General features: G+C 56.0%; 1 protein-coding gene and 1 pseudogene across 1 annotated transcript in view; both read right to left on the bottom strand.

The window, feature by feature from the left end:
* CACNG4 (calcium voltage-gated channel auxiliary subunit gamma 4) overlaps nt 1–26,190 on the bottom strand; it is a 59,523-nt gene that overhangs the window by 6,146 nt on the left and 27,187 nt on the right. Inside the window, exons 2-3 of the mRNA XM_025889935.2 lie at nt 5,985–6,068; nt 859–999 (exon numbers count right to left, since the gene is read on the bottom strand). Coding sequence (XP_025745720.1) covers nt 859–999; nt 5,985–6,068 — 225 coding nt within the window. The remainder of the gene's footprint in view (nt 1–858; nt 1,000–5,984; nt 6,069–26,190) is intronic.
* On the bottom strand, nt 7,876–8,286 carry LOC112837568 (large ribosomal subunit protein eL34-like; annotated as a pseudogene).

The following is a 26,190-nucleotide window of genomic DNA, read 5'->3' as shown; positions in this document are numbered from 1 at the left end:
CCTAAAACAGGCAGGTCCTGTTTCTCCTGACAGGGACCCTTGTTGCAAGTTTATCTGAACTCCACAGGTGCTGCCTGGAGCCTCCAGGATGCCACCGGCCAAATTCTGCCCTGGCAGGTGCCCCCTCAAGGCTCCCCCAGAGACTCAGGCCAGAAAACCCGGGGTTTTGTCCTGGACTGTGTATATGCACCTGCCGGCCAGGGACCAGCTCTGAGACCCACTTCCGGCCTGGATTTCTCCCATGTCTGCAGTGGCAAGACAGGCGCTGAAGTGTCTCCACCGAGACTCAGACGGGTGACAGGGTGAAGCCGTTTTGGGCCAGGTAGGCAAGGGGTGTGTCACTGTCGCCCACAGCTCTGTGGGTTTTCACGGGTCGCGGTGCCAGTTCCATACACCCTTCACCCTGTCCTCACCTGGTCAGCTACTTCAGGTCCTAGCTTCGTTGACTCCCTCTGGGTACCTCCCCGCCCGCCGCCCCGCCCCCCGACTCAGCCAGGCCTCCCCCCCTCACAGGCTTGTGAGGCACCAGCACTGCCCCTTTGGGGGACTTTGCACACTTGGACTTACTTATGTTTTTCACAGAACACAAATTAACCCTTTAGAGTGCACAAGTCAGTGGCATTGGCCTCATCTACAATGTTGAGCACCCACCACCACTATCTAGGTCCAGAACATTTTTCATCACGCCAAGAGGAGACCCCATGCCCGTTGAGCAGTTGCTCCCCACTCTCCGCTCCGGCCCCCCTCACACCTGGATGTCTGAAATCAATTACGAGAAGTGACTTTACATCTGCCCTGCCCCCCATGCACATACCAGGACGTGCACCCTGTGCAGGGGGCACAGGACTGGCAGCTCACCTGCAGCCACAAAGAGGATGCCTGCGCTGAGGACGATGTTGTTCTTGTGGCTGTAGAACCTTCCGGCGCCGATGCAGAGCCCGCCGAGCAGTAGCAGGATGGTGCTGAGGATGGGGAAGACGCTGGAGGCGCGCACGATGCCTGAGATGGGCAGGAGACAGAGCAGAGGGCAGTGAGAGGGGCCACCATCCCGGGCATGGCCACGGGCACTGGCCCGGAGCCCTGAAGCTCGGGGCCCTTCCCCTGACCTTGAAGGTTCCCATCAGGCCCTGGAGACCATGGTGGGTTGGGAGCTGGCCAGGTGGGGGCAGCTGGACCAGACTCAAGGGATGGCCCAGGCCTGCTGGTCGCTCCCTGCAGGATGCCGGGTGGCCTGGGGTCGCGTCTGCCCATAGCTCACTTAGGCTCTCCCTGGGTGTGGGCCACACTTCTGCCAGCCCGAAGGCAGGAGAGCCCCTCAATGGCATCTGGGAGCAACAATGACAGCCATGAAAACGCTCGTCTGCCTTCCATTCAGATGAGACATCACAGCCCACCGAGCCTTTCACGGACACTATCTCTAAGAAGCTTCTGGAAGGCTGGAAAGTGGAAAGTGTCCACAAGAGGCAGCTCTGATGGGTAGCTGAGAACACAGGCTTTGGCTTCAGGTGGGTGTGGGTCTGGGTCTGCTCTGGGACATGCCGGCTATGGGGCCCTGGTCAAATCATTTCCCCTAAAACTGAGCTCCCCCATTTGTAGAAAGCAGTTCACCGTAGTACCTACATCCTACGCTTGGTTTTGTACAAATAAGGGACTTAGCCCAGAGCCTGGCCATAGCATGCACTTCCTAAGGGACAGCTTTTCTCTCTAGCGTCTTCACACTGTCATCATGCCCAGATGACAGACAGGGACGTGGAAGCACGGGATCTCCCGAGGTCACAGAGGAGGAGGTAGCTAAACAGAATGGGACATGTGTGGACCTCGCTGCCCAGCAGAGCTAGATCTGCACATTTGCTCCACCGCTGACTAGGGGGTTGGCCAGGGCAGCGGACTTCTGACGTCAGTCCCCTGTTTTATAAACTGGGAGAGTAGTAATACCTATCTGTGGGGGTTGAATTCTTCCCGCCCCCAGATATGACCAAGTCCTAACCACAGGAACCTACGAATGTGACTTGTATTTGGATAAAAGGTCTTTGCAGATGTGATTAAATTAAGGATCTCAAGATGACACCATCCTAGATTAGGGTGGGTCCCAAATCCAAGGACAAGTGTCCTCGTAAGAAGAGGGAGAGACACAGGCAGAAGACGAGGCGCACGCGGGAGCAGGAGCGTAAACACAGAGGCACAGAAAGGGGTGAAGTGGCCCCAAGTCGAGGAGAGCTGGGAGCCACAGATGCTGGGAGAGCCAAGGACAGCTGCTCCTTGGGGCCCTGTGGATGGAGCGCAGCCCGGCCACCACCCCTTGAAGACTTCAGCCTCCACACTGTGAGAGAGTTAATTCCTGTTGTTTGAAGGCACCTAGCTTTGGTACTTGATCCTAGTGGCCCTAGGAAAAGAATACACTCCCTGCGCTTCTGAGGGGCTCTGGGGACCTGGGTCCCTCTTCCTTAGCATCTGGCTGGGGGGCACCGGGAGGAGCCCCAGGCTCAGCCTGCCTGACGTGCCTGCAGGTCTCCCAGCCTACTAGAAATCGTGGCTACACAGACCCTTGGTGGCCCCAGCAGGGGACAGTGAGCCCAGGAGCCCTGGCAGGCGCCAACTCCTGAGCCAGCTGAGCCAGTTTGTGGCCTCTCAGCCTCTGAAGGCAGTATTTGTCTCCTTTCTTGTAAGCCCACCAGTGTGTGCCCTGCTTCACAGAGGGGGCTTTGTTGGGGGCATTAAATAAAGCTCTTCTCTCTAACACCTCCCCCTCCTTCCTCTGCCTTCTCGCAGCCACAGGCTCTGGGAGGAGGCTTCCCGTGGGCTTTGGAAACATGCCTCTGAGCCATGCTGGCCAGAAAAATCTGGGATCAGCTCCCCCTAGATGTTCTCGTTCTGCAGGCAGGTTGGAAGGGCTGGGGAGGAGGAAGCCCAGGGCCTCTGAGGTCCCTGAGGTCAGACTTGGCTCAGAGCCATCCATCCTGCACACAGAAGTCATGTGTGTACCCGTCCTTTGCCACACGGGCTCATCCCCAAGCTCCGGATGTGCAGACACCAGCTGGGGTCGCTGTGGACAGTGGTGCGGGTTGGGTCTTGCCCAGAGCTGAAGGACGAGCGGGGCTGAGGTCCAGCCCATGCGTCGTGGCCACATCAAGTCCTGGCGAGAACCTGTGTCTGTCTAGAGGGTGGGCACTTCCTTCTAATTCACTCGCAGGCACACCATGGCCTCCGGACAGCCCTCACACCAGCTCTGCCAGGCTTAGCCCAGAAATCAGCCACCTGATGGGAAAGGGCAGAGCCTAGAAAAGGGGCACCAGGCACAGGGCAGGGCGGACGGGTATCCCTGGGTGTGGAGTGGTGACCCCTCCAACCCCACACCTGCCTGTGGATCTACCGACCAGGGGGGGCACTGCCAGAGCCCCAAGGCCGGGAGGAAGCTCTGATGGTTATGGAACTCAATGCACAGGCCTGGTTTCTCTGGAAGACTTCAGAACACACGGACCGAAGGTTGACCTTGTTCTTGAATCGTCGAAGACAGGGTGTGAGGGGCACAGCCTCGGACCTGTCGGGGCTGATCCCCCGTGCCCGGACAGCTAAGCTGCACCCCAGCAGGTTCTCCCACAGGCAGACACCATGGAACCTTCTGTGACCTTCTCTGACCCCCTTGTTCTCCACTGGAATGTCAGCACCAAGATGGCAGAGCCCTGTTTTGTTCAGTGCGGTACCCCCACATGCTTAATACAGTGCCTGGCACGTAGGTCCATAATCACTTTTTGTTCAGTGGGTGATTAGATGAACTCTCATGACCCTTGTCTCTCTCTCCTGTGCATCTACACATTTTTGGGATCACAGCAGTCTGGGGACCAGAGGACCGCAAATTGGGAATCAGGGGCGATGGGTACGGTGACCGTGACCTTGGCCTGTCCCAGGATGTTGCCTGCTTCCTCTGGCTGAAGCTCTCAGCTACCTGCACCCTGAACCTCGTTTCAGGACCAATTCGTGATCTGCCCCTCCCCAACCATGTTCCAACTTTCTGCCCCCTACCCTGGGCCCCGGGAGGCACAAGCCATGCATGGAATCCTTGGGCTCCCTTGCCTCTGGCTTTGGGAGGAGCGTGTGGGGGAGTGTTATCCCCTTAGCTTCCTTCCTGGGGGCTGCAGTGAGGTGGCTGCCTTCCTTCCTAAAAGCCGCAGCTCCTGCCGGGCAGCCCTGTCCTTGCGGCTTCCCTCTTCCCAGCTCCCATACCTGCCTTCCTCACCTGCTCAGGCCCAGGAGTGGAGGGGCTCCCTTGGCTGCTAGCTCTCATGTTTTCACCGTCCCCCGCGAGTTTTCTTTAACCCTGCCCACACCTTTGTAAATAGTCCTTCACTAGCCACCCTTCATTCACCCACTCTGAGCAAACCATCTGCTTCCTGCTGGGACCTCAGAAAGCTACATCATCCGAACTCTGGGTCGCTAGTCATGAGAACGATCCAGAAAGAGACTGCAGGGCTCTGGGGATGTAGAGGGGACAGGGGCAGGGAAGTGAAGGGAAAGAGCCAGCACCAATGTCCATAACCTCAAGTAAGTTCAAGCGGCAGTTGGGGAGGGGATGGTTTGCTCCTCCATGCCTCACCCCTCACAGCCCCGGGGCTGGTCAGTGGGGCAAATCTGCTCTCAGAGCCTTAAGAACCACCTGATTGCCCAGGGTAGGGCAGAGAATGGCAGGTTCTGGATCGATCTAATTGAGCCATCCCCACCAGGCTGAGCACCACGGGTTGCCCCGGATGGCTGTGCAGGCCACGCACTGTGCAACTCAAGGGTGTCACTTATACCATAGTCTATGTACGTGGCATTCCTTGAGCAGTGTGTGAGATGCATGGCCATTTGCGGTGGCCCTATGGGATATTATTTGCTTGCTTCGGTGTTGGCCCCACAGAAAGCAGAAAGAAAAGACAGGCAAGGAGAGAAGGTGAGGGAGGAGGGTTGAGAGGCGGATCTGGCCAAAGTTTTTCAGGTCCTGGGCTCAGCCAGAGCTGCCCAGCACTTCCCCAGGCTCCATGGGAACCACACGCTGTACCGTTTCACCAGATGACTCAGAACTCAAATCCTTTCTCTTTGGGAAAAAAACAAAACCCAAACGATCCATAAGCAGGTGCAGAGTGAATTTGCTCCCTCTGAGGACGCTGATATCGATTCTCCATAAACGAAGCTGGGCCCTGGCCCCCGAGGGGGATGCTGTGAGCAGCTCTGTGTGTGTCTTAGCTAACGGGAAAGGGAAAGTGGCCTCAAAATGGTGCTGTTCTTCCATTTCCAGGCCCCTTCCCTGGCTGTGGCTCCATCCTTCCTCCCAGGGAGGTATTCACAGGCCCAGGGGTGAGATCCGGTTGTAGGGTGTGGGATGGGGTTTTTCCTTGTCCAGTATATGCTGCGAGTTCCAGTCTGGGGCCGACCCAGCCCCAGGCCCCGGGCACAGGCCGTGGCTCCCCCAGCTTGTGCCGAGAGCCACCCCCTTGCCTTCTCCCCCAGGCAGCCTGAGGGTGCGGCCTCCTCTGATTTTTCCAGAATAGAATGCTGGGTGTGTGGGGTGGGATGGGCAGGTGCATTGCTGGCAGGGCAAAGTACTTGGGGTGTCATGGCCCCGCCCCGCCCCGGGAGGCTTGGCCTGGATGAGCCTATGTCTTTAACCTCCTTGTCCCAGGCACAGTGGCAACAATCAGCGACTCTGAAACTAGCCATGACCAGCAGCCCTGGGGAGCGGGACGCCCACACCCTCATCTGCTCCGGCTCGGCCTCAGTCTCCCCAGACCCGGGCCTACCCACCAAGGAAGTCCACTGGGATACCCAGCACGTCACGGCAGCATTGGACAAAAGTCCATCCTCTGGACGAACAATTCTGAATCAGAAAGGGAGAGAAAGAGCATCCCGAGCACAGCACCCCCTTTACCCGCACAGGGCCCGTCCTTCCTCCAGCCGTACCCCTCCCTGCTCCACGCACACCAAGGAAGCCAAAGATTCTTGACACTTACGAAGGAGATACTCCGAGCTGTCGTGGTCATAGTCATTGTCCTCTGGGAAGTGATTGATCCGGAAGCAGTGGCCTTTATAGATCCCTGGGGAGAGCAAGAGGGAAAGAACATTGTAAATGTTGCAGGGTTCACGCGCCCACTCACTCCAGCCTCGTGGACGGCGTGTGCACCAGGCTCTGGGCAGGCCCGGGGCACAGAGAGAGGAGAAAGGCCCGCTCTGGCATCCCCGGTCTGGGCAGGGGCAGGCACACACACAGAGAAGGACCACACGGGGCGGGGCAGAGCCCCGGAGGTGACCATCTCACTCATGGTCCGTGTCTGGGCGCCTGTAACAGTGAAAGGCCCACCATCAATAACTATGCAGGGACAAGGGGCATCGAGCTGAACTGCTCAGGGCAAGCAGGACCTTCGATCCCCCTTCCAAGGGGACTGCAGAACCATCTAGAAAAATGACAAAGAGTTTGCCCCTGGGAGCAGGGGGAGGGGGCCTTCGGGGCGGAGGAGGAAGCCGAGAATAGGGAGGACAGGGGTCAGAGCCTGGGGAGTAGTAGGAGGTTCTGTGGCTGGACTCAGTAGGGGGAGGGGCTGGGGGCCATCTTGGGGGGAAGGTCTGGGTCTGGGTCAGGTGAGTCGGGATGAAATCTGCCCCTGGGATGTCTGTCTGTCTTTCCTCTCTTGTAAACACTTGTAAATCCCTCCTAACACGCACTCCGAATCAGTGTGATGGAGGGAAGAGAACATGGAGCCAGAGAACATTCCAGAAAGGCCGAGACCATCTCCTGCCTGCTTCCCCTTCCCCGCTCTGAGAAGTAGCTTCCACAGAGGGGGAGGCAGGACATCCTGGAGGAGAGGCCAGGCCTCCCTTCCAGAAGCTTCTGTCCCGCTCTCTCAGCCCCTGCTCCCTTGCAGTCTGGGAACGCCCAGCACAGAAGAGGACCCAGGTGGAGAGCGGGACACCAGGGCGTCAGGCCCTGCCTTCCCAGCCCCCCCCCCCCCCACCCCCCATGCCTGGCTCGGCCTCCCTGCTTCTGCAAGGAGCCCCTCTTGACAACGCTGCACGGCTGGGGCTGGGGCTGCTTCCAACACTGGGGCCAGTTCTTGTTGTGCAGCTGCTGCCAAGCGGGCCTCTGGCCTCCCACAGCCCGGCCTGACCTCTCGGTTGGAGGCGCAGTGTCAGAAGCAGGGCCTGCGCCAGACCGGCATCTGTCTCTCGGTGCTTCCAATTGAGAGAGGCCCCTGACGAGTGCGGGGCACGCTGCCCTTCCACCCGTTTACCAATTAGCCTCCCCAAGCTTTCCCCTCTGCCCGGGGTGCTGGGTGAAGACCCCTGCTTCCTGAAGGCCCAGGGGCCTCAAGGACCCATTGGGGGGGTGGGCCGGGTTTGGTCAAGGGGAGGTAGGAGGACCCTCTGGGGTCCTTACTCTTCCATGAGCACCTGGGTTGGTGGAGAAGCACGAGGGGTTGTGAGTAAGAGGACAGAGCATGAGGGTGGGCCGGCGTCAGGCCGGCCGGGACGTGGGCCCCACGGAGGCCAGAGGGGGCCAGCCGCGCCCTCCCCTCACGCCAGCCTCCCACACCCCAGATCCGGGGTGTTCATGGAAACCCAGAGCGAGGGTTTTCCAGGCAGGGGTGGGCTAGGCGGGCCCTCTACTGGGCCTCCCTCTCCCCACACACCTTTCTCGGGCCACTTTATGAGCCTCAACAAAATCACCAAGTCACGCGTGCTTGTTGGACCAAGTCAAATAGTAAGAGGTTGACAACGAAAAAGTACATAACGTCTCTTCAGACTGGTTTTCCAGAGGCCCACCGTGTGTACCTTCCCGCATGTTCCTCTGTGTGCACACCTGAGCGCGTACATCTAGGTGAGGTTCCCCCCATTTTTTAATTTTTTTTTTCTGATTTTTTTTTTTATTACTCAAAAAAGCTTCATTTTTTTATTTAGCTTTCTGACTCTGTGCTTGGGCCTTCAACACTTTCACAACGATTTTCTGCTCCTCGATAAGAAAAGCACGCTTGATCCTGTCACGAACACACTTAGCACACATGGAACCACCACAGGCCCTGCTGACGTGTTTTTTCGTTTTGGACAACCTCATAAGGACTTTAGGTCTCACAGCACGAACTCCTCGAAGTCAGCCTGGGCACACGCCACATGCAGATTTTGGTGCTTTCCCAACCTTCTTGGTATAAAGGTAAACGATTCTATTACCAGGGGTTCGGGACAGCCTAGTTTTGTTAGAGGCTGTATTATAGGACAGCCTACGACGGTAGGTCGAACGCCAGACCATTCTGAATGCCTACGGACGCCGCCCCCGGAAGAGCCCCCCCATTTTTTTAAATTGAACTTTTTGCTTGGAGATAATGGTAGATGTGTGAGCAGTCATAAGACATAATACATGTGCCCTCTACCCAGTCCCCCTCAACGGTAACATCCTGCAAAATTATAGTATCACAACCAGGATGTACCATGGTTTGCGACATCTGACTGTTCAAAGCGATTACACCTGTGGTGTCCAGCTATTTCTTTTTTAAATTTTTTATTGTTATGTTAATCACCGTACATCATTAGTTTTTGATGTAGTGTTCCATGATTCATTGTTTGTGCATAACACCCAGTGCTCCACGCAGAATGTGCCCTCTTTAATACCCATCACCAGGCTAACCCATCCCGCCACCCCCCTCCCCTCTAGAACCCTCAGTGTGTTTTTCAGAGTCCCATTGTCTCTCACGGTTCGTCTCCCCCTCCGACTTACTCCCCTTCACAGCTATTTCTAATAATGTTGCTATGAACGTTCACGTACAAGTTTTTGGGTGAACCTAAGTTCTCATTCTCTGGGATAAATGCCCAGGAGTACAACTGCTGAGTCATATGATAGGTTAGTTTTATAAGGGACTGATAAAAGTGGTTTCAAGGACGCCTATTTTTTGAATCGAATTCTACATTATGCTTCAATCCATAACCTGCTTTTCTCATTTGCCAATATGTACAAACATCCTTCCAGGTCAGTACCTATAGACTTAACTTCTAGGAAAACTTTATTTTTAATAAAAAATAATAAGTTGATACTAATCCCACAGTCGCTGGAAACCCTGGCGAGAAATAGCCTAGAGTCTAGGACAGGAAAGCTTACTCCGGTACTGATAACGTGAAAGGAAAATATGCCCTTGGCAGAAATGAGGAAAGGAATATATTTATATATTCAATCTGAAAACAAAACTCAGGTTTTGAACTGTTAGCTTGCATACAGATACCTTTGCTCTAAATGCTCCCTCAATAGGTTTTGCTCACCTCCACTCCACATTTAGGAGAGGTATTTTATATTTGATAGAAACTGTAAGTAGAACTTACACTGTCCAACATATTGACTGTTTTAAAAAACCCATTCTTTTTAGTGGCTGCATAGTCATCCACAGTTGATGGTTTATCAATTCAACTAGCCCACAGAATCTCTTTCTTGGGGCTGTGTGCACGCACTGTAGATCCCACCACGTGCAATTATGCTCAGAGATACATTGAAAGCATGCACGCAGTGGTGCATTGACCCCTTTACCTTTCCTTTCTTCTCTCCTTCTCGCCTTCCACACTGAACTCTTATGCACAGACGGAAGGAATGAGCATCGTTGGGGGTTGAATTATGTCCCCCTGAAAGATGGATTGAAGTCCTAACCCCTGGTACCCATGAATGTGACTTTATTTAGAAATAGGGTCCTTTTTTTTTTAAGATTTTATTTATTTATTTGAGAGAGAGAGAATGAGAGAGAGAAAGAGAGCACATGATGGGGAGAGGGTCAGAGGGAGAAGCAGACTCCCCGCTGAGCAGGGAGCCTGATACGGGACTCGATCCCGGGACTCCAGGACCATGACCTGAGCTGAAGGCAGTCGCGTAACCAACTGAGCCACCCAGGTGCCCTAGAAATAGGGTCTTAAAGATCTAAGCAAGTTAAGATGAGGTCACACTGAATTCAGGTGGACCCTGAATTCAGGGACTGGTGTTCTTACCAAAAGAAAAAGGCGGGGGGTGGAAATGTGGAAAGAGACACACACAAGGGATAAGGTCATGTGAAGACAGAGGCGGAAACCAGAGTGATGTGTCTATACATCAAGGGACGCCAAGGATTACCCGCCACCACCAAAAGCTAGGGAGAGGCAAGGTAAGATCCTACTAGGGTCTTGGAGGGACCACCGCCCTGCTGACACCTTGCTTTTGGACTTCCGGCCCGCACAACTGTGAGACAATACATTTCTGTTGTTATGGGGGCCCTAGGAAGCTCATACACGCGTTGTGCTGTGTGGGAGAAAATGCAGCGTGCCTCATGCACTCCTGGGGGGAGTGCAGCCTTACAGGAAGATGAAGGTGCTTTGCTCATGGTCGTGTTCCAGCTTCCTGCTCCTCAGCCAGCTGTGGGAGCCCGTGGGCAAAGGGTAAGAAGTCAGGTTCACTGGGCATCTCCTTGTTAAGTGTGCTGGAGTGAAACTCACGCGGTCTCTCAGATTCAGGCTTTCAAAGCAGCTTGGCCAGTCATCTGGTGCATGTCCCCATCGGGGCCCCGGATCCTCTCCTGACTCTCTCCCATTTTGGTAACTGCCGGCCACGGGGACCTCATTACCTCCCCCAAGACGTTCCATTTTTAAACAGCTTTAGCTTTGAAGTTCCTGAAAGATCACTGCTTCCATAAAACTCCATCCACTGGTGCTACTTATAATCCCTAGGAATAAAAGAATCTGTCTGTCATATGAGGACCCTTCAAATACTCAATGTGTCTGACAGGATGGAAGCCAAAGCTACTTTTCCAGCTGCCCAGGATTTGCAGGTGAGGCCCAGAGCTGAGGACAAGGGATGGCCTATCAGCTGCCCACAGTTGAGCCCAGACCCTCCCCTAGCAGACCTTATTAACAGGCAGGAAGCCTGACCCCCATGCCCATCAACCTTATCCCCAACCTTAGTCTAAAGAAGGGGGGCTGTGGAGAAGAAGGCACCACTTGCCTTTGGTACATGGAGTGAAAGAGATTGCTCCCTTCCCCTAGAGTCAAGGATTTGGGTATTTCCTTTAAATGAAATCTTCTCTAGGTCAGACATCTTCAGTTCCTTCAGTCATCTCTTTATTGATGGTTCCAAGAGACTTCTCCAGCCTAGCTCCCTTCTTTGGGTCAGCTTCCAACTCTCAGCTCCCACCACCAAACCCAATGTTTCAGAGCACAGCAGAGCTGTCCCCTCCTCTCCTCTGGACTCTATGCTTCTGTTAATGGGACCCAGTGTCGACTCACGCTCCCAGGAATTTTTCTCAAGAACTGGCTCACCTCCCCCAACTCGTTTTTGTTGAATGGCATGTTTATTCCTAGGGACTTCACATTTATCCCTGTCAAATTTAATTTTGTTAGTGTTGGCCCAAAGCATTCGATAGGGAGAAAATGAATGGCTGATGTGGGGCACCTGGATGGCTCAGTCGTTAAGCGTCTGCCTTTGGCTCAGGTCATGATCTCAGGGTCCTGGGATCGAGCCCCGCATCGGGCTCCCCGCTGAGTGGGAAGCCTGCTTCTCCCTCTGCCACTCCCCCTGCTTGTGTTCCCTCTCTCGCTGTGTCTCTCTTTGTCATATAAATAAAATCGTTAAAAAGAAAATGAATGGCTGATGTGAGAGGTAAGAGAGAAAGCCATTTCCAATCCACTTCACATGTGCTCTCTCTCTCTCCGTGAACAGGCTATTTGCCATGTTATCTATTAAGTGATATTTAGGGTGGTTAATGATGAGATCCTGGCCGGGCCACGTTGCAGGAATACTGAGGCATTCCTGCGGTCACTGGCCTGTGATCCTTTCCTTCCTGGGGGTCAGGAAACCACTTTGTCACATGGCCCCAGGCGAGGTATTTCTTCGTCCACAAAACTCAGGAATTGGGCCAGAGGGAGCCTCTCCTGCTCTAAGATTCTAGAACTACTTTGTGTAGAAAAGATATGAGTGCGTGCGTAGGCTAATACAGCCATTCGTGTACAGACATCATAGACCACTTTTGTTAAAGGTATTTCTAAAGGCACAGGAAACATCTGGAAAGAAATATTCTTAAAATGTGTCTGTGTTATTTCTGGGTGATAGGGTTCTGAGCGAATTCAAGTTTTCTTCTCTACTTTTTTTCTCCGAATTTCCTACAATGTCTGAACATGAACCGGTAGGGCTTACTGAAAGAAAGAGAAGAAAGGGAATCTTTGATAGTGACTACGTGAGGGTCCTTCTGGAAGGACCACGGTTCCGCTCGGATGCCGCAGCTGCTGAGTGGGGTGTGGACCTCGGAGGTGGGACCGTTGCGGGCGGCATTGTAGCCTCTTGAGGGGAAGCGTCCCTGGTGCCCCCCTCTGTGCCGTGCTGCTCATCCCGGGTTATACCCCCCATGCAGCCAGGGGGAGCGGCCCCCACAACTTGGGGGGGGTTGGTTATGGGGATGTTGGACGTTCAGTGCAAAGCGGTAAGAGTAAGTCACTGTATGCGTCGTTTCAGGAAGGCCAGCGTCTGACTCGAGCTCCATGATGCGCCACTTCAGAGGTCTGTTGTTGTGAGGGGAATCCTGGAGAAAAGACTGATCACTGAAGGTGACCATTCGTGTGCTCCTCTACCGCATGCGAAGCATTTCCATCAGTGTGACTTCATTCGATCCTCACAAACACTAACTGTAGTCACCGACACCCACTGAGAGTACAGACACGCTTTGCCCCCCACCTCCATACTTCTCTGCCGGCTTCTTACTCCAGCCCTTCGTCCATGCAGCCGCCAGCTCTACGAACGGATCACCTGCCGGTACCTCGATTCGGCTGCACCCATCATTTCCGGCACCCATCAGGGCACTGGGTATGTTGCCCGGGGTGTTGGGGGGGGGAGCCGCATTGCACGCCCACGTGTGGAGCCGGAAGATGGAGGGATGATGGGGATCCCCCCCACCGCCCCGCCCCCCCGCCGTAACCTTTGCGCAGGAGGATGGGAGCTGGTGGATAAATGTGCCCATCTCTCCCTTAGCTGGAAAGCCTCCTTTGCTCCATTTTAAAGAAGAGGCTCGGGGGACGCCGGGAGTGCACGCGGCAGAGTGACGGCGCCTGGAATCCGTCTTCTTGACCTCTCATCAAGTGTTCTTCCCGCTACCTTTCCGAGACCCCTCAGCAAATGTGGTGGTGGTGGTGGGGGGGCTTCTAATGAAGCGTGGGCTGCTGGTCCTCCTCCCCAGGACAGGTCAGGACGCGCAACCGCATAGCCGCCAAGAGCGCCGGGTTAGCCTCCAGGTAATGGTTTCCTGACACTGAAGCTAGAGGCAAAGGCATCTCCGGGCCTTGGAAAGGGCAGCTGTGGGTCAGCGGGGACGGGTGGAGGCGCAGAGAAGGTGGTGTGACACGACAAGGCCCCCTTGGCTCGAGGACAGGATGAGTGTGAGCTTACAGCGCAAGGGCCAAGCGGAAGGAGGTGCTGAGCGGGGGCTTCTCTGCATCAGTCATCCCCCACCAGGATTTTCACTCTCGTGTGCCAAGCGTGGCCCAGGAGCGAGAGCTTCAGGTCTGAGTGAGGCTCCGTCCTCACCCTCACGGAACGAGCTCTCGGCCGGGAGCACCGACAACACGAGAAGCCCAGAGAAATCACCGTGAGTATCATTTCGGGGCAGTGATCGGGGCTGGAAGGCAGGGGAAGGCATCGGAGGCACTTGACATTGTAGGCTCTTGTCCTGAAGCTCTGGCTGAGCTCAAAGCTGAGGTCGGGGGCGGGGGGCTCAGGGGTGGGGCCCACAGCTGCATCCCTACAGGGGCTGCTCAGACCCCTGACAGAACACCCCCGCCCTCCCACGCTCCCGGCCCTCCTGGGTCCATAGGAGGGGTGGGAAAGCCCAGAGGAGGCCCAGCTGCTGACGGGGGAGGTGAGGGTGAGGCCCACCCATGGGCCAACAACATTCCAGCAGATTCATCTAAATCAGCTTATGTGTTGGAAAATAATCGAACGACATTTATTTTTCTACATAGTTATCAATCGACTTTACAATAATCTGAAATAGCTGTCTCCTAATGAGTCCAAATTAAGGGGGTGTGGCTGGACTGTGCCCTGTGAGTTGGGCCGTTATATGCTGGTCCCAGCTCTGGTCCAAGGGCCAAGTGGACCAAGTCCTTACCTCGGGGTGGAGGTGGAGGTGGGGCACGTGGGAGAAGCTCAGAGGGAGCCTGCGCCTCCCGGTCCTGGCGCCGATGACCCACCAGGGCTGCTTTCCCTCCAGTGTCTTCCCAGAGCTGTGTATCTGGCAGCTGGCCCCCAACCGTAACCCTAACTGCCCGTGGGAAGGGCGGGAACAGCTTGGAGGACTCGAGTGCTGTACGTTCCCAGGAGGACACAGGCCCTTCTAGAAAAGACCCAGGACCTTGTGGAGGAAGTGGAGAACTGGGGGGGGGCGGCCAGGCTTTGGCCAGGCTGATGGCGGGGGGGAAGGTGGGGCAGAGCATTATCCTCATGGCAAGAATAGCAGCAAGGATTTACTTAGCACCTACTATGTGCCAGGCTCTATGGTAAAAGCACCTGTCACTTATTGACTCACATCACCTTCCTACTAAGGCTATGAGGTCCATAGGATGACTAATACCATTTGCCACTAAGTGTCCTAGCCGGGATTTGAACCAGGCCACCCAGCTTCAGCAGCCACGCCCTTACCTCCCTTACTTTGGAGGCAGAAGGATGCAGTGCATTTGCAGAGAGTTCTGATTGGTTGGAGCATGATGTGTAGGTATGGGTCCCCGACACTCTTTAGTGGCGGGAAAGCGTGTTTTCCCAGACTCTTGGGCAAAGGGGTGCTGGCTGGTGGGTGAGGCTGATTCGCCTTTCACTGGAAGGTGGCGGGCTCGGCCATCCAGGGCCAGTCGGGACAGTGGCAGAAGGGGGCGGGGGAGCTCGAGGACCGCGTTTGGCTAAGGCTGGGAATTTGGAGGGAGGCTTGATGCGCACACAGGAGGCGCTATATGGCGGACAGCACAAGCAGAGGGCACGGGCGGCGAAGGTGTGCAGGTAGACCAGCCTTGTGTTCTGGAACCTCGGGGCGTGGCATGAGTGAGAGCAGCAGCGGGGGATGCAGAGGGGAAGGGGCTGGGCCGGGTGTGGTGGTCTCACGTGGGAAGCGGGGAGACGGGGCTTTACTGCACAGTCTTCATGGGGGTGACTTGAAGTTGGGAGGCCCGGGCGGGCCGCGGACGCTCCCCAAGGGAGGTGCATAGGGTGAGGGTCGTGAGGGGTGTAGGGAGAAGAAAGGCAGCACCAGGCTATGTGAGCAGGGCCCCTGGTGTGGGGAGACCCTGTGTCCTGTCCTTCGATGTGTGTGCCAACGAGGCGACTGGAGGCCAGGCCGGACGGGGCAGGGGCAAGGCGGTGCCAGCGCAGAGAGGCAGGCTGTACTCATTTCCGGGGCTGCTGTAACCAAGTACCACAGACTGGGCGGCTTGACCAACAGGACTTCACTGGCCCGTGCTGCTGGAGGCCACAAGGCCAAGCTGGGGGAAGCCAGCGTTGGTTCCTCACGGCGGCTCGGAGGGGAATCCATTCTGGGCCTCTCCCCTCGCGGGGGCAGTTTGCCCACAGTCTTGGCCTCCCTCGGCCTCTAGAGGCCTGGCCTCCATTTCCGCCTTCAGCCGCACACAGTGTTCTCCCCGTGTGCGTGTCTGTCTCCACACTTCCCCTTTTCTTGAGGACAGCATTCCTATGGTTTAGCCCCCGCCCTAAGGACCTCCTTTGAACTTGATGATCTCTGTAAAGACCCTACCGCCAACTAAGGTCACATTCTGAGGTCCTGGGGTTAGGACTTCAACATAAGAGTTTGCGCGGGGGGCTCAGAACGCAGGGTGAGGGGCACATGGCCAGGCATCCAGGCCTGGAGCTGGAAGGCTCCCCACTTCCCCCACCCCTCGAGCTCTTTGCTCTGCCCCACCTCCTGCTCCCTAATCCCCCCTCAGAGTTCCCCTCATGATTCCTCCACCTCCGTGCCTGTCTCCAGAGAACCGTCCCGGTAACTGTGATTTCCCACTTGGCACGCTCCGGAGTCCTCCTGCGGGCTGGCCTCTCTCCAGCAGCAGTGAGGGCGGGCTGTTGGGGAACCACTGTCTGGGCTCCCGTAGACACACTCCGGGCTTGAGGGGGCACTGTGGGCTGGGCTGGACTTTCCTGGGGGTGCCTCCATTCCCTGGCTCGTGAGGGGCTCTCCGGGAGACCCCGTTAAGCCACGATGACCTTCAGCTTACGTCGATAGAGCATCTGCTGTGTGCTGGGTGCTGGGCCCTCGGATGCCGCAGAACATCCACTCGCTAACAACTCGAGCCCTTTCCTTACTGGGTGCAGGGCCGCCCTGTACTTCTTAGCTTCCTTTGCAGTTAGCTGCGGCAGCGTGACCGACGTGGTGAGTGGAGTGTGAGCCGAGGTGGTGTGCGCCCTTCCTGGACAAAGCTCTGGAGAAGAGGGTGCGCCCCTCCCTCTCCATGCCACGGGGAATGGCCGGGCCACGCGACAGAAAGGGCTTGAGTCCCTGGATCCGACTATGGAGGAAAGCTGCCCACTAAGAGAGCTATCCACTTTGAACTGTTCCACGAGCAATAAATCCACCTCTAGGAAGTTTAACACACTACACGTTTTAGTGTGTCTCTGTTCCAGCAATAATGACACAAGAAGAGAACCAGGCGGCCATGGCCTCTGCCATCCCGGAGCTTTCCAGTTACAGAGTTAATTATGACTGAGGGGAGAGGTCTGAAGGAGGAGGCCGGAGTCTCAGAGAGCACTTCATGGAGGACCTGACCCGGGTTGCCGAGTGGAAGTCAGGAAAGCTTCACCTCGTCTGGAAAATGGAGACATATTTTTATGATCTTTCAGAGCCAAAGGGAGGCCCAGGGAGCCCCATGTTGGTCAGAGCACTTTGAGAAGGATAAATCCTGAGGATGTTGTGAGGGCAAATAGAGAGTTTCTCGGAGATGCCTTCAGACCAGACCAGAGCCCTCCATGTCCTCTCCGTGGCCACGGGGATTCACAGCCTGGGAGGCCTCCTAGGGCATCATGACCACCCACCACCAGTGCCTGGGACATGTTTCATGTGTGCTCTTTCCTTCTCTGGGTGGCCCTAGGTTAGAGTCACTGAGGTGCGTCCTTGTGCCTAGAGGATCTGTTGGGGTCTTTCCTTTGACAGAGACATGATTCAGCCATTTGACCCTTTACCCTCCCTTCCTCCCTCCCACCCTCCCTTCCTCCCTTCCTTCCTTCCTTCCTTCCTTCTTTCCTTCCTTCCTTCCTTCCAAGGTTTATTTATTTATTTTAGAGAGGTTGGGGGAGGGAGAGGGAGAGAGAATCCCAAGCAGACTCCATGCCAAGCGTGGAGCCTGATGCGGGGCTCAATCTCACGACCCTGAGATCATGACCTGAGCCAAAACTAAGAGTCAGACGCTTAACCGACTGAGCCACCCAGGTGCCCCATGCCTGTCCTTTCTTTTACTTCAGTATTCACTGATTGATGCCAGGCCCTGTGGGAGCCCAAAGACATTGGTCCTGCTGGCAGGAACTTACAGCCCAGTTGGGGAGATGAATATATCCACATCACCTTAAAACAAGTGAGCCAGTGACACGTACTATGAGGGAAGTAGGGGGTTCATGCAGAAGTGCTGGATGGGGTGTCTGGGACAGCTCCAGGGGGTGAGTTTCTGGAAGAAGGCATGCATGGTGAGGAGAAACAGAGGCTGAGAAAGGCATGTGGGGCCGCTGTCATGGGAGTGCCTGCCTCACCCTGTAAGGGGACTGGACTGAATGCCGTTGGCTCCGGGAGGTGCCATCGTGAGTGTTCCTGCAGCTGGAATGGTCTCCTCATGACTAGCGCAGGGAGCCCTAGTCCCCGGAGCATGGGGCGGGGAGGCCCGTGGGGGACCTGGGGCTCAGCCTGCCTCGCCCCTGCCCACTGTCAGTCACAAGGAGGGAGCCACGTGGAGGAGTGATGGGTGCCAACAGAGAAGAATGGATTCCACAGCGCCTTGGACCCCAGGCCTCCTACCTCAGGTCTTGTCTGCATAACCAGATGGTGGCATGGGGCTCCATCTCCAAGACGCCTCCTCCCTCTAGCAGTCTAGGTGAGCTACTAGGGCCAAAAGGGTGTTACTCTTGACGAGGAGAGTCCTAGTGGAGCATTTGTGAGAGGTCACTCTTGCCATCAGCAACAGAAGATGGCACCTGTTTCAAAGGGGGCTAGACTCCGGCCCAGTGTCTGCTAGGGTTCTGGTTCAAGCTCCTTTCCCCAGGTAGTGGGATTCCCAGAGAGAACGCTATTTCTGCCCTCAAACTCTGTCACTATAAACCCGGGACCTAGAGAGCAAAGTTACTCTGTAAACTGAGACAGCTCTCCAGGACCTGGATTCTAAAGCTCTTGTGCTTGCCCAGAGGGGCAGAAGACGGGGCGAGAAAGAAAGGGTGGGCCAGGTGCCTGGCACTAAGCCCATCCGAGGTTCTGAGGTACTTCTGGAGCGTACCCCTGGGGAGCCCCTTTCTCTGGGAATCGGTCCCTCACACAGAGGTCTCCCTGGTGGCCACTTTGGATGTCTCTGCCCCAGCCAAGAATCCTGGACACACCGGTGGCCCAAGGGCTGGACCAGCCAGAAGCTCTCTTGGGAGTTTGGATTTTGGATCAGAAGCAGAGGGGACCTAGGGGCCAAGGGACATTGGGGAGTTCACGAACGGGGTGTTCTCAGTGGTCCACTGTTAAACTTCTCAATCCCTTGGACCCTCCACATCCAATAAAGTCCTCTTTTGGGATCTAGCCAGAAGAAGTTGGTTTCTGTGCCTGCAACCAGAAGCCCAACACCCAACCAAGTGCACCTTCATCGGGGAAAGAGATTCCCACCCAGTTTTGGTGGGCTGCAAAGCCCGGCTCATATGTCATTCCTCAGGACAGGTGTGCAAAGCTTTGACAAGATACAAAGATGAGCGTAGGCTCCTGGGAGACCAGAGATCCCAGGGCACAGAGGGATATTGTGTCTGCAGACAGGAATGCTGAATGCCAGTCCCTATGCTGCCAGGTGGAAGCCGAGCGTCCTGTGAACTTCACCTCTCAAGGTCTCAGTCCCCTGGGAAAACCCTCATCAGGCCAGTCCGTTAATTATACACCATTATAATTATACAATTATATACTCTGCTTCCTCATCTATAAAGTGGGGATATCCGTGCACCTCCTTATTCCATGAGGAATAATGTAATGAGATCCCATGAGGCCAGCATGGAGAAGTTTCCCCATAAATGGTGGTTTCTCCTCCATCCCAATAAAAAAGGCCTTCCCACTTGCTGGCCGTCAATAAACCAGATCTCTGGACAGTCTCTTCCCCCATAAGCCTGCTGTGAGGACCTCAGAGATGGCTCTTGGCCCCCCGAGGCCCCATCCTCACGGCCCCGCTCTTGCCCACGCGCCCCGGCCCTTGGGCAGGAGATGGGAGCCTGGCCTCACGCGCCATCCCAAATCCCTCACGTCCCTCGGTGAGTTCTTCAAGAACTCACAGCACCAGCCTCACGCCTCCTCCAATCCTTCACTCCTGGGTGGGCCGGGATTTTCCAGGCTTCCTGCCGAGATTCATAATTGAACAGAGCCGGGGAGACTTCCCCAACCAATAGCTCCCTTTCTCTCCTAACACAGGGAAATGGGGGTTCGGTGATTGTGATTTTTCTACTTGTATCTGCTTGGCACCGGCTGCTTGGATGAAATCTCAGTATCGATGTTCAGGTTTTTGTTCTTTCTTCCTTTCTTTTAATGAGGAGCAAATCTGTAGCTCCAAGGGGGTGAAACAGTTCCCTGCAGATTCCAGGCTTCTCCGATGGTTTGCCTCTGCAGATCTCTGGAAAGTTAGGCTCCAATAACCTGAGATTTTTAATTGAAGGTCCTGGGCGAGGGAAGGGGAATCATGGTGTGGAATCATAAACTTCTGGAAGGGACCTTTGGGATCATCCCCTTCATCCCGTTTATGTTACACATTAAGAACCTGAAGCCTGGGGAGGTGAAGGGCCGTTTCCATGGTGATGGGCTGGTTGGTGCCGCCAAGCCTAGTACTCAGGTCTCCTGACTCCGAGTTCAATGCTCTTTTTGCCCATCCCCTGCTGCCTGCTCCAGTGCAAAGGTTCTCAGCCAGGGGCGATTTTGCCTCCCAGGAGACACTGTCTGGAGACTGTTTTGATTGTCAGAACTTGGCGGAGCTCAGTGCTACTGGTGACTAAGGGGTGCAGGCCGGGGAGGCTGCTAAGCATCTTGTGAGGCACAGGGCAGCCCCTACAACAAAGAACGATCCTGCCAGGACGTCAACGATGCCAAGGCTCATGATGAATAAGTGACCTGCACAGAGCTGAGTTCTCCCTTTCCAGGTCCATGACAGACATTGCTAATCGATCATAGTACTTTTCTCGCCTGATCACAGTCTAAATTCTTCTCGATGCAGTACCCCATGCAGGGGCTATGAGTCAAGATGACACCTACTGATCATCTCGTGGCCAGATACCACAAAGGTGGTAGGTTACGAAATTATTCTGCTTGGGTTTTAGTCCTGACTCTGTCACACAGCTGTGTGATTTGGGGTCCCAATTAACCTCTCTGTGCCTCATTTTTATCATCTGTGAAATGGGACCATAAATGGGAAACTCTTCAGAGGGCTGTTTGGGGTATTAAACAAGTTAATGCTGTCTTCAAATGTCACGGTGCCTGGGACATTGTGAGAGCTTAAGACATGTGAGCTGTTGTTATTATAACCAACTCCGGTCTAGTGACAGAGACACAGCTCGTCCCACCAGGGGAAGGGAGCAGACCAGGTTGGTCCCCTATCAGGACTGACACGGATTTTCCCTTGTCTTCATGTACCTGTGATATTGCTGCTTTCAAAGCGAGCAAAACCTTCCTGACTCTTGTGACCCTGCTTTCCCTTAGCCCCATTACCCATGGACTAATCAGGGCTGGCTTCAGTTGAGCACAGACCTCCTGCAAAGCCCTGTGCTAAGCTCTTCCCATTTTCTCACGAAAGCCTTGAAGTAACCTCGGAAGTAGAAAAGCTCTTAGGAACCCATTTTACAGATGAGGAAGCCAAGACTCTCCGAGCCTAAGTAACTGTCGGAGGTAATCGAGCCCCCAGCAGCCAAGCCAGGATTCCTTTCCTGTCTGACCCTGGCACCAGACTCTCACCACGGTGCCTCCCTGCCTCCTTCTTCTATTTGAGAACAGGGCAAGAGAGAGAGAGAGAGGAAAGATGGGAGGCAGAGAGAGCCGGCGTCTTGGAGGGCGCACACCTGCCAGGTCACCAGCATTTTCTGATGGTGCGGATGGGCTGGTCTGTGGGGGTACAGAGTCACTCCCAGAGTTTCCCGGGTGCTGGGGGAACAGTTCCTCCCGGGCAGCCGGAAGCCAGATGCAAACCCAGTTTTTAAGATCCTTCTCACTGGGGCGCCTGGGTGGCTCCATCGGTCAGGCGTCTGACTCTTGATTCTGGCCTAGGTCATGATCTCAGGGTCGTGGGATCGAGCCCCTCGTCGGGCTCCACGCTGGGCATGGAGTCTGCTGAAGATTCTCTCCCTCCCTCTCCCTCTGCCCCTTCCCCAACTCGTGCGCGTGCATGCTCCCTCTCTCAAATAAACATGTAAATCTTACGAAAAAGACCCTTCTCACTACTGCCAGCACCTGTGGTCCAGAGCGCCAGGTTAAAATTCTCCCTCACCCGCTGGAACCCCGGTGCTTCCAGGCGACTTGGTGAGGAGCCACCAAATTGTGGGCTTAGACCGGACTCAGAGTGCCTGGGCTGATCAGCCACCCCTGGTGCCTGTCCGTTTGTCCTCAACCCCCAGAGCACCTGGCATCCTGCCTGGCAGCTTGCCAGGAAGGGCTTCTCTACTTTTGGCCCCTGTACCTTCCATTCCTCTTTAGAGCCAGAGAGAGCATGTCAATTCCATCCCCCCTCCCAGGGCCCTGCAGCCCAGGGTTCACAGCCACCTGGGCCTCCTCGATTCGGGTCTGCGCCCGTGTCCCGAGAGCCTGCCGCATGCCAGGCACTGGCAGGACAGTAGAGTGAGACACCAGTGCACGGGACACGGCAGGGCCTGGGGGTTGAGACGCCCTGAGATGGGTGGGTGGGCATGTCCCGCCGGGAGGGAGACTGCCCGTCTGCCCTCTGCCTGAGCAGAAGCTCATGGGGAAAGCTGGTCACATGGAGGTGGGCACGGGGAGGCCATCACTCAGAAGCAGGACAAGACCAGGATGTCATGTGTGTCATGGACACACAGACAACCAGGAGGGTGGCCAGGGAGGCTGAGCGCAGGCCCCTCCCCAGGCTCGGACCCCATTCCAGGCGTGACCCGGGCACGGACTGCCTTGGACCTGAGCGCTGTCCGAGGTGGGGTCAGGTCCTCAGGCTGGGTTCCCGGGCAGGGTCAGCCCCTGAGGTGGGGGTGATGTCCAGGGTGGGGTCAGGTCCTCAGGTTAGGGTCTGCACCTGGGAAGCTGCCCGTAGGATCGACAGGAGCCCTGAAGGAGGAAGACTGGGCAGACGCCGCTGACAGAGGGCACTGCCCTGCCACGGCCCAGAGGCAAGAGGGAGGGAGGCCAGCTAGAATCCAGGCCCTGGGACAGGAGCCTCCCTCGAGGTCACCCACTGACTTGGGGCGGAGAGGAAGGATTCCCCAAGGCTCATCCGTGCCCCTATCCTTACCATTCCTCCCCTCTGGAAAACAGCTCTGGCTTAGAGAGACCAACACCCTCTCAAAGTGGCCTTCCCAGGGCTGTTTCACTGACTTCCTCCTGGCTATGCCCAGACTCAGGGCCTGGGAGACCTGGCCCCTAGCCTTCACTTGTCCTCCCTAGCTTGTCCCGGAGGCCATACTCACCCCCCTCCAGAGCAGGTGCCCTGAACCCTTGGCCCTTCTGGCTCCAGGCCCTGTAATCCCAGGCATAGCTCCATTGGCCTTGGCTTCCTCCAGGAGATTGGGAGCTAAGGCCTGGGGCTTTTGCTTGCATGGGGAAAAAAAAAAAAAAAGCCCCCAAACCCAAAGTATAAAAGCTAACTTCCCTGCGTCCAAGGCTCAGCAGGACCTGCGAGCAAGGTGTTGGTAGGCTGGGACGTGGCAGCTCCAAGCTGGTTGTGAGCTGGTGTCGCTCACTACGCCGGAGAAACCCCCCAGGAAGAGAGCCCCACAACTGTCATTGTGACTCAAGCAGACCGTTTATGGGGAGGATAAAAGTTAATGGGAAGCCATATCCCAGCTTCTCACCATTAAGCAAGAGAAATGCTGGCGAAAGACACAAAGGGAGAGAGGAGAAGCCCTGCATACCACAGGGCTCTGCGCGCAGGGAGCCCGGGTGGGGACCCGGCCGAAGCGGGGGGCGAGGAGCCACACTCGTCCCCTGATTAGGAAGGCAATCAGTGTTTGCACACCACCGATTTCACATCATCTCCAGGGGCTTCGAAATCTGTGACCCACCATCCCTTCCCCGGCCCACTGAAAGTCAGTGGGGGCGGAGGGGCCGGCCCTTTCCCTAATTCGTCTAAACAAAGCCCGCCGTCCGGGGGCCACCCAGCCGGCAGCCTGAACTTGCAGCCTCCTCTATCCTGAGAGCGTGCGGGAGCCCTGGTTTCTTGCTGGTCTGCGGCGATGCGCGGGGGACGCAGGACAAAGTCTGCAGAGGGGAGCCCCTCGGGGCTGGAGCAGCTGCTCCCACGCTAACTGCCACCATTGCTACAATGAGGGCGACCACCAGGAGCAGCTAACACGTACTGAGGCTCTCCCTGTCCTAAGCGCTTTATGTCTTCACTCATCGAGGCCTCCTTCAGCTCTCTCTTGTGGGTTCTGCCGTTATCATCCACCCCATTTTCCAGATGGGAAAACTGAGGCCCCGAGGGGTTAAGTGACATGTCCGGGGCTGCCCAGATCCTAAGTGCAGAGCTGGAATTAGAACCCAGGCAATCGTCCTTCAGAGCCCGAGCGCTTAGACACCCAGCACGGACTCTATATAATACGCACATGGGTACAGGCACTTGCTGGCCATGCAAGGGCTGAGGGAGTCCTAACCCATCTGCTGCAATGTTTCATGAGCTACCTGGACCATCTCAGGAGCACCTCCTGCTCGCCAGCTTCTGTATGTCCTGGGCTGGGGGCCCAAGGCGACCAACAAAGGGGACAACTCCACCTGGATGGCATGGCTCACACTTAAACGCTCATCCCACCCCTGGTAACCCTCTGCCTCCTCCCACTGCGGTGTTGCCCCGACCCCCTGGGGGGTCCTCACTGGAAGGCGCCCCTTCTCTTCCCTCTCCGTCCCCTTGCCCATATTCCATCCACCAGCTGATCTTGCGATGTGATTCCCGCAGGATGCCTCAGGCCCATCACTCCCCTCCATCCACACGACCTGCCCTCGTTGGGGTTTGTGTGGCCTTTCTCTTAACTGGTGTTCTTGTCACTGCCTCCCTCAGAATCACCTGCTGGGGGGGGCGGGTCTGATGACACGGGACTGGCCACAGCACGGTCGGTGACTTTCTACCTCCTGCAGGATAAAGTTTGGGCATGCGGGCCATCACGGGCTGGTTCCCGCTGACCGCGAGTCTCATGGCTGGCCCCGTCCTCCGAAACCACTGAGCTGGGTGTGGCGTTCCTCACTCCAGGCGTGCTCTTCTGAGCTGTCTTCTGGTTCTGGCTTTCCCTCTTGTCTGGAGTTTTTCTCCTTGTGAACTTCCAAAACTCATCAGGGCAGGTGCTGCCTCTTCCAAGAAGCCTTCCTTGACCCACCGCCACCTTCTTTTTTGAGTCCATGTAATGCTCTGTGCACACCCCTATCGCGGCAGCTTCCTGCCTTATATTTAAATTGGGTCCCCTCCCTGAGCCAGACGGCCGGGCCTGAGACTTACCTTTGAATCTGGAGCTCCTATTCCGGTCTGCTCGATCCACGGTGGTCGGATTGCACTGGACTTCTCCAAAGGGAGTTTCTGTGGGATTGGGGACATGGTGGGGGGTGTCACTGTTCCCTGCTGGCCCCCTGGCTCTGCGTCCACATGGGAAAGGTGGAGAGAACATCTGCTCTGCACTCCCACCATCTGTCTTGCCCGCCAGTGGGTGAAAATTCCCAGAAAAGGCACGGAATGCCCACTCGCAAGGCCCAAAGGCACTGGCAGGTCAGGCACTGCCTTTGTTCACGAGATGCCAACGGAACGTGCCGCTTGTCGTCAACCTTCCTAAGTCAACAAATCTTGGAAGCACGAGGCGATTGTAATATGATAAATACAACTGATCTAGAGGCGAATCCTTGGGCTGCCCAGCCGGGGACCCAGGGTGACTGGCTGCCAGACTAGCTCCATTTTAACCAACTCTAAAACCAGAGTAAAAACTGCCGCCTCGTAAATAGGGAAGGACAAAAGGGAAAAAGGCAAAACCCAGAGGCCTGTCCGGATCCCGCTTTCAACACAGCACGTGCTACCGTCAACTCCTCGTCTTGACGTTTCAGAAGACACGTTGGCCCATCCAGAGAAGATGAGGGCCAGTGGGAGGTGTGGGCTCCTGGCCGGGTCGACGCCTGGGAGAGCCTGAGCCGGCCGGCCGTCTGCCCTTGGGACCCCTGCCCCGCCCCTTGCTCAGCCAGAGCTCAGAAGTCCGCGCTTCCTCGGGCACAGCGAGAAGCCCTCGCCGTGTGATGGTAAAGCTTTCATTATTCAGTAAGCCATTTTTCCTCCCGACTGAAATCCTGAAATCCAGATCAGGGCATAGGAACAGCACAGCCTCCAGATCCCCCGCTGGACCTTGCCCTGCCTGCGGACGGAAGCTCAGGACGCCCATCTCCAGCACTTCAAGTCACAGCCAGGAGAACGAGGCCCGTCGAGGTGCCATGACCCGCGTCAGCAGCGTGACCGTGGCCGGGAGCCAGCACCATGTCCGTGGAGGCCTGAATATGTTACATCTGATGGCTCTGAGTTAGAGGCTTTATACCTTGAGATACCAGAATAAACCTGATCTGAAACTGGCCCAGGGGATATTTGTGAACGAGAAGTAAACATGTTGGACGGAGTCTCTCACACGTTGCAAGGTGGCTCTCTCCGCCTACGTTCGCAAGGCCGTGGATTGCTGGGTGATCCAGGCGGCAAAGTGCTCCAGCCCGTGGACCTCCAGCTCGTGTCAATGCCGTGGTGCCCCATTCCTCACTCCTCTCCCCCTCCTGGAGATGTCACTCTTTTGCTCATGAC

The sequence above is a fragment of the Callorhinus ursinus genome, unplaced genomic scaffold (assembly GCF_003265705.2).
Source record: "Callorhinus ursinus isolate GAN/ISIS: 27379988/994484 unplaced genomic scaffold, GSC_fseal_2.0 scaffold50, whole genome shotgun sequence".
In the NCBI taxonomy this organism is placed as follows: Eukaryota; Metazoa; Chordata; class Mammalia; order Carnivora; family Otariidae; genus Callorhinus; species Callorhinus ursinus.
This window is presented reverse-complemented; position numbering and strand designations above follow the sequence as displayed.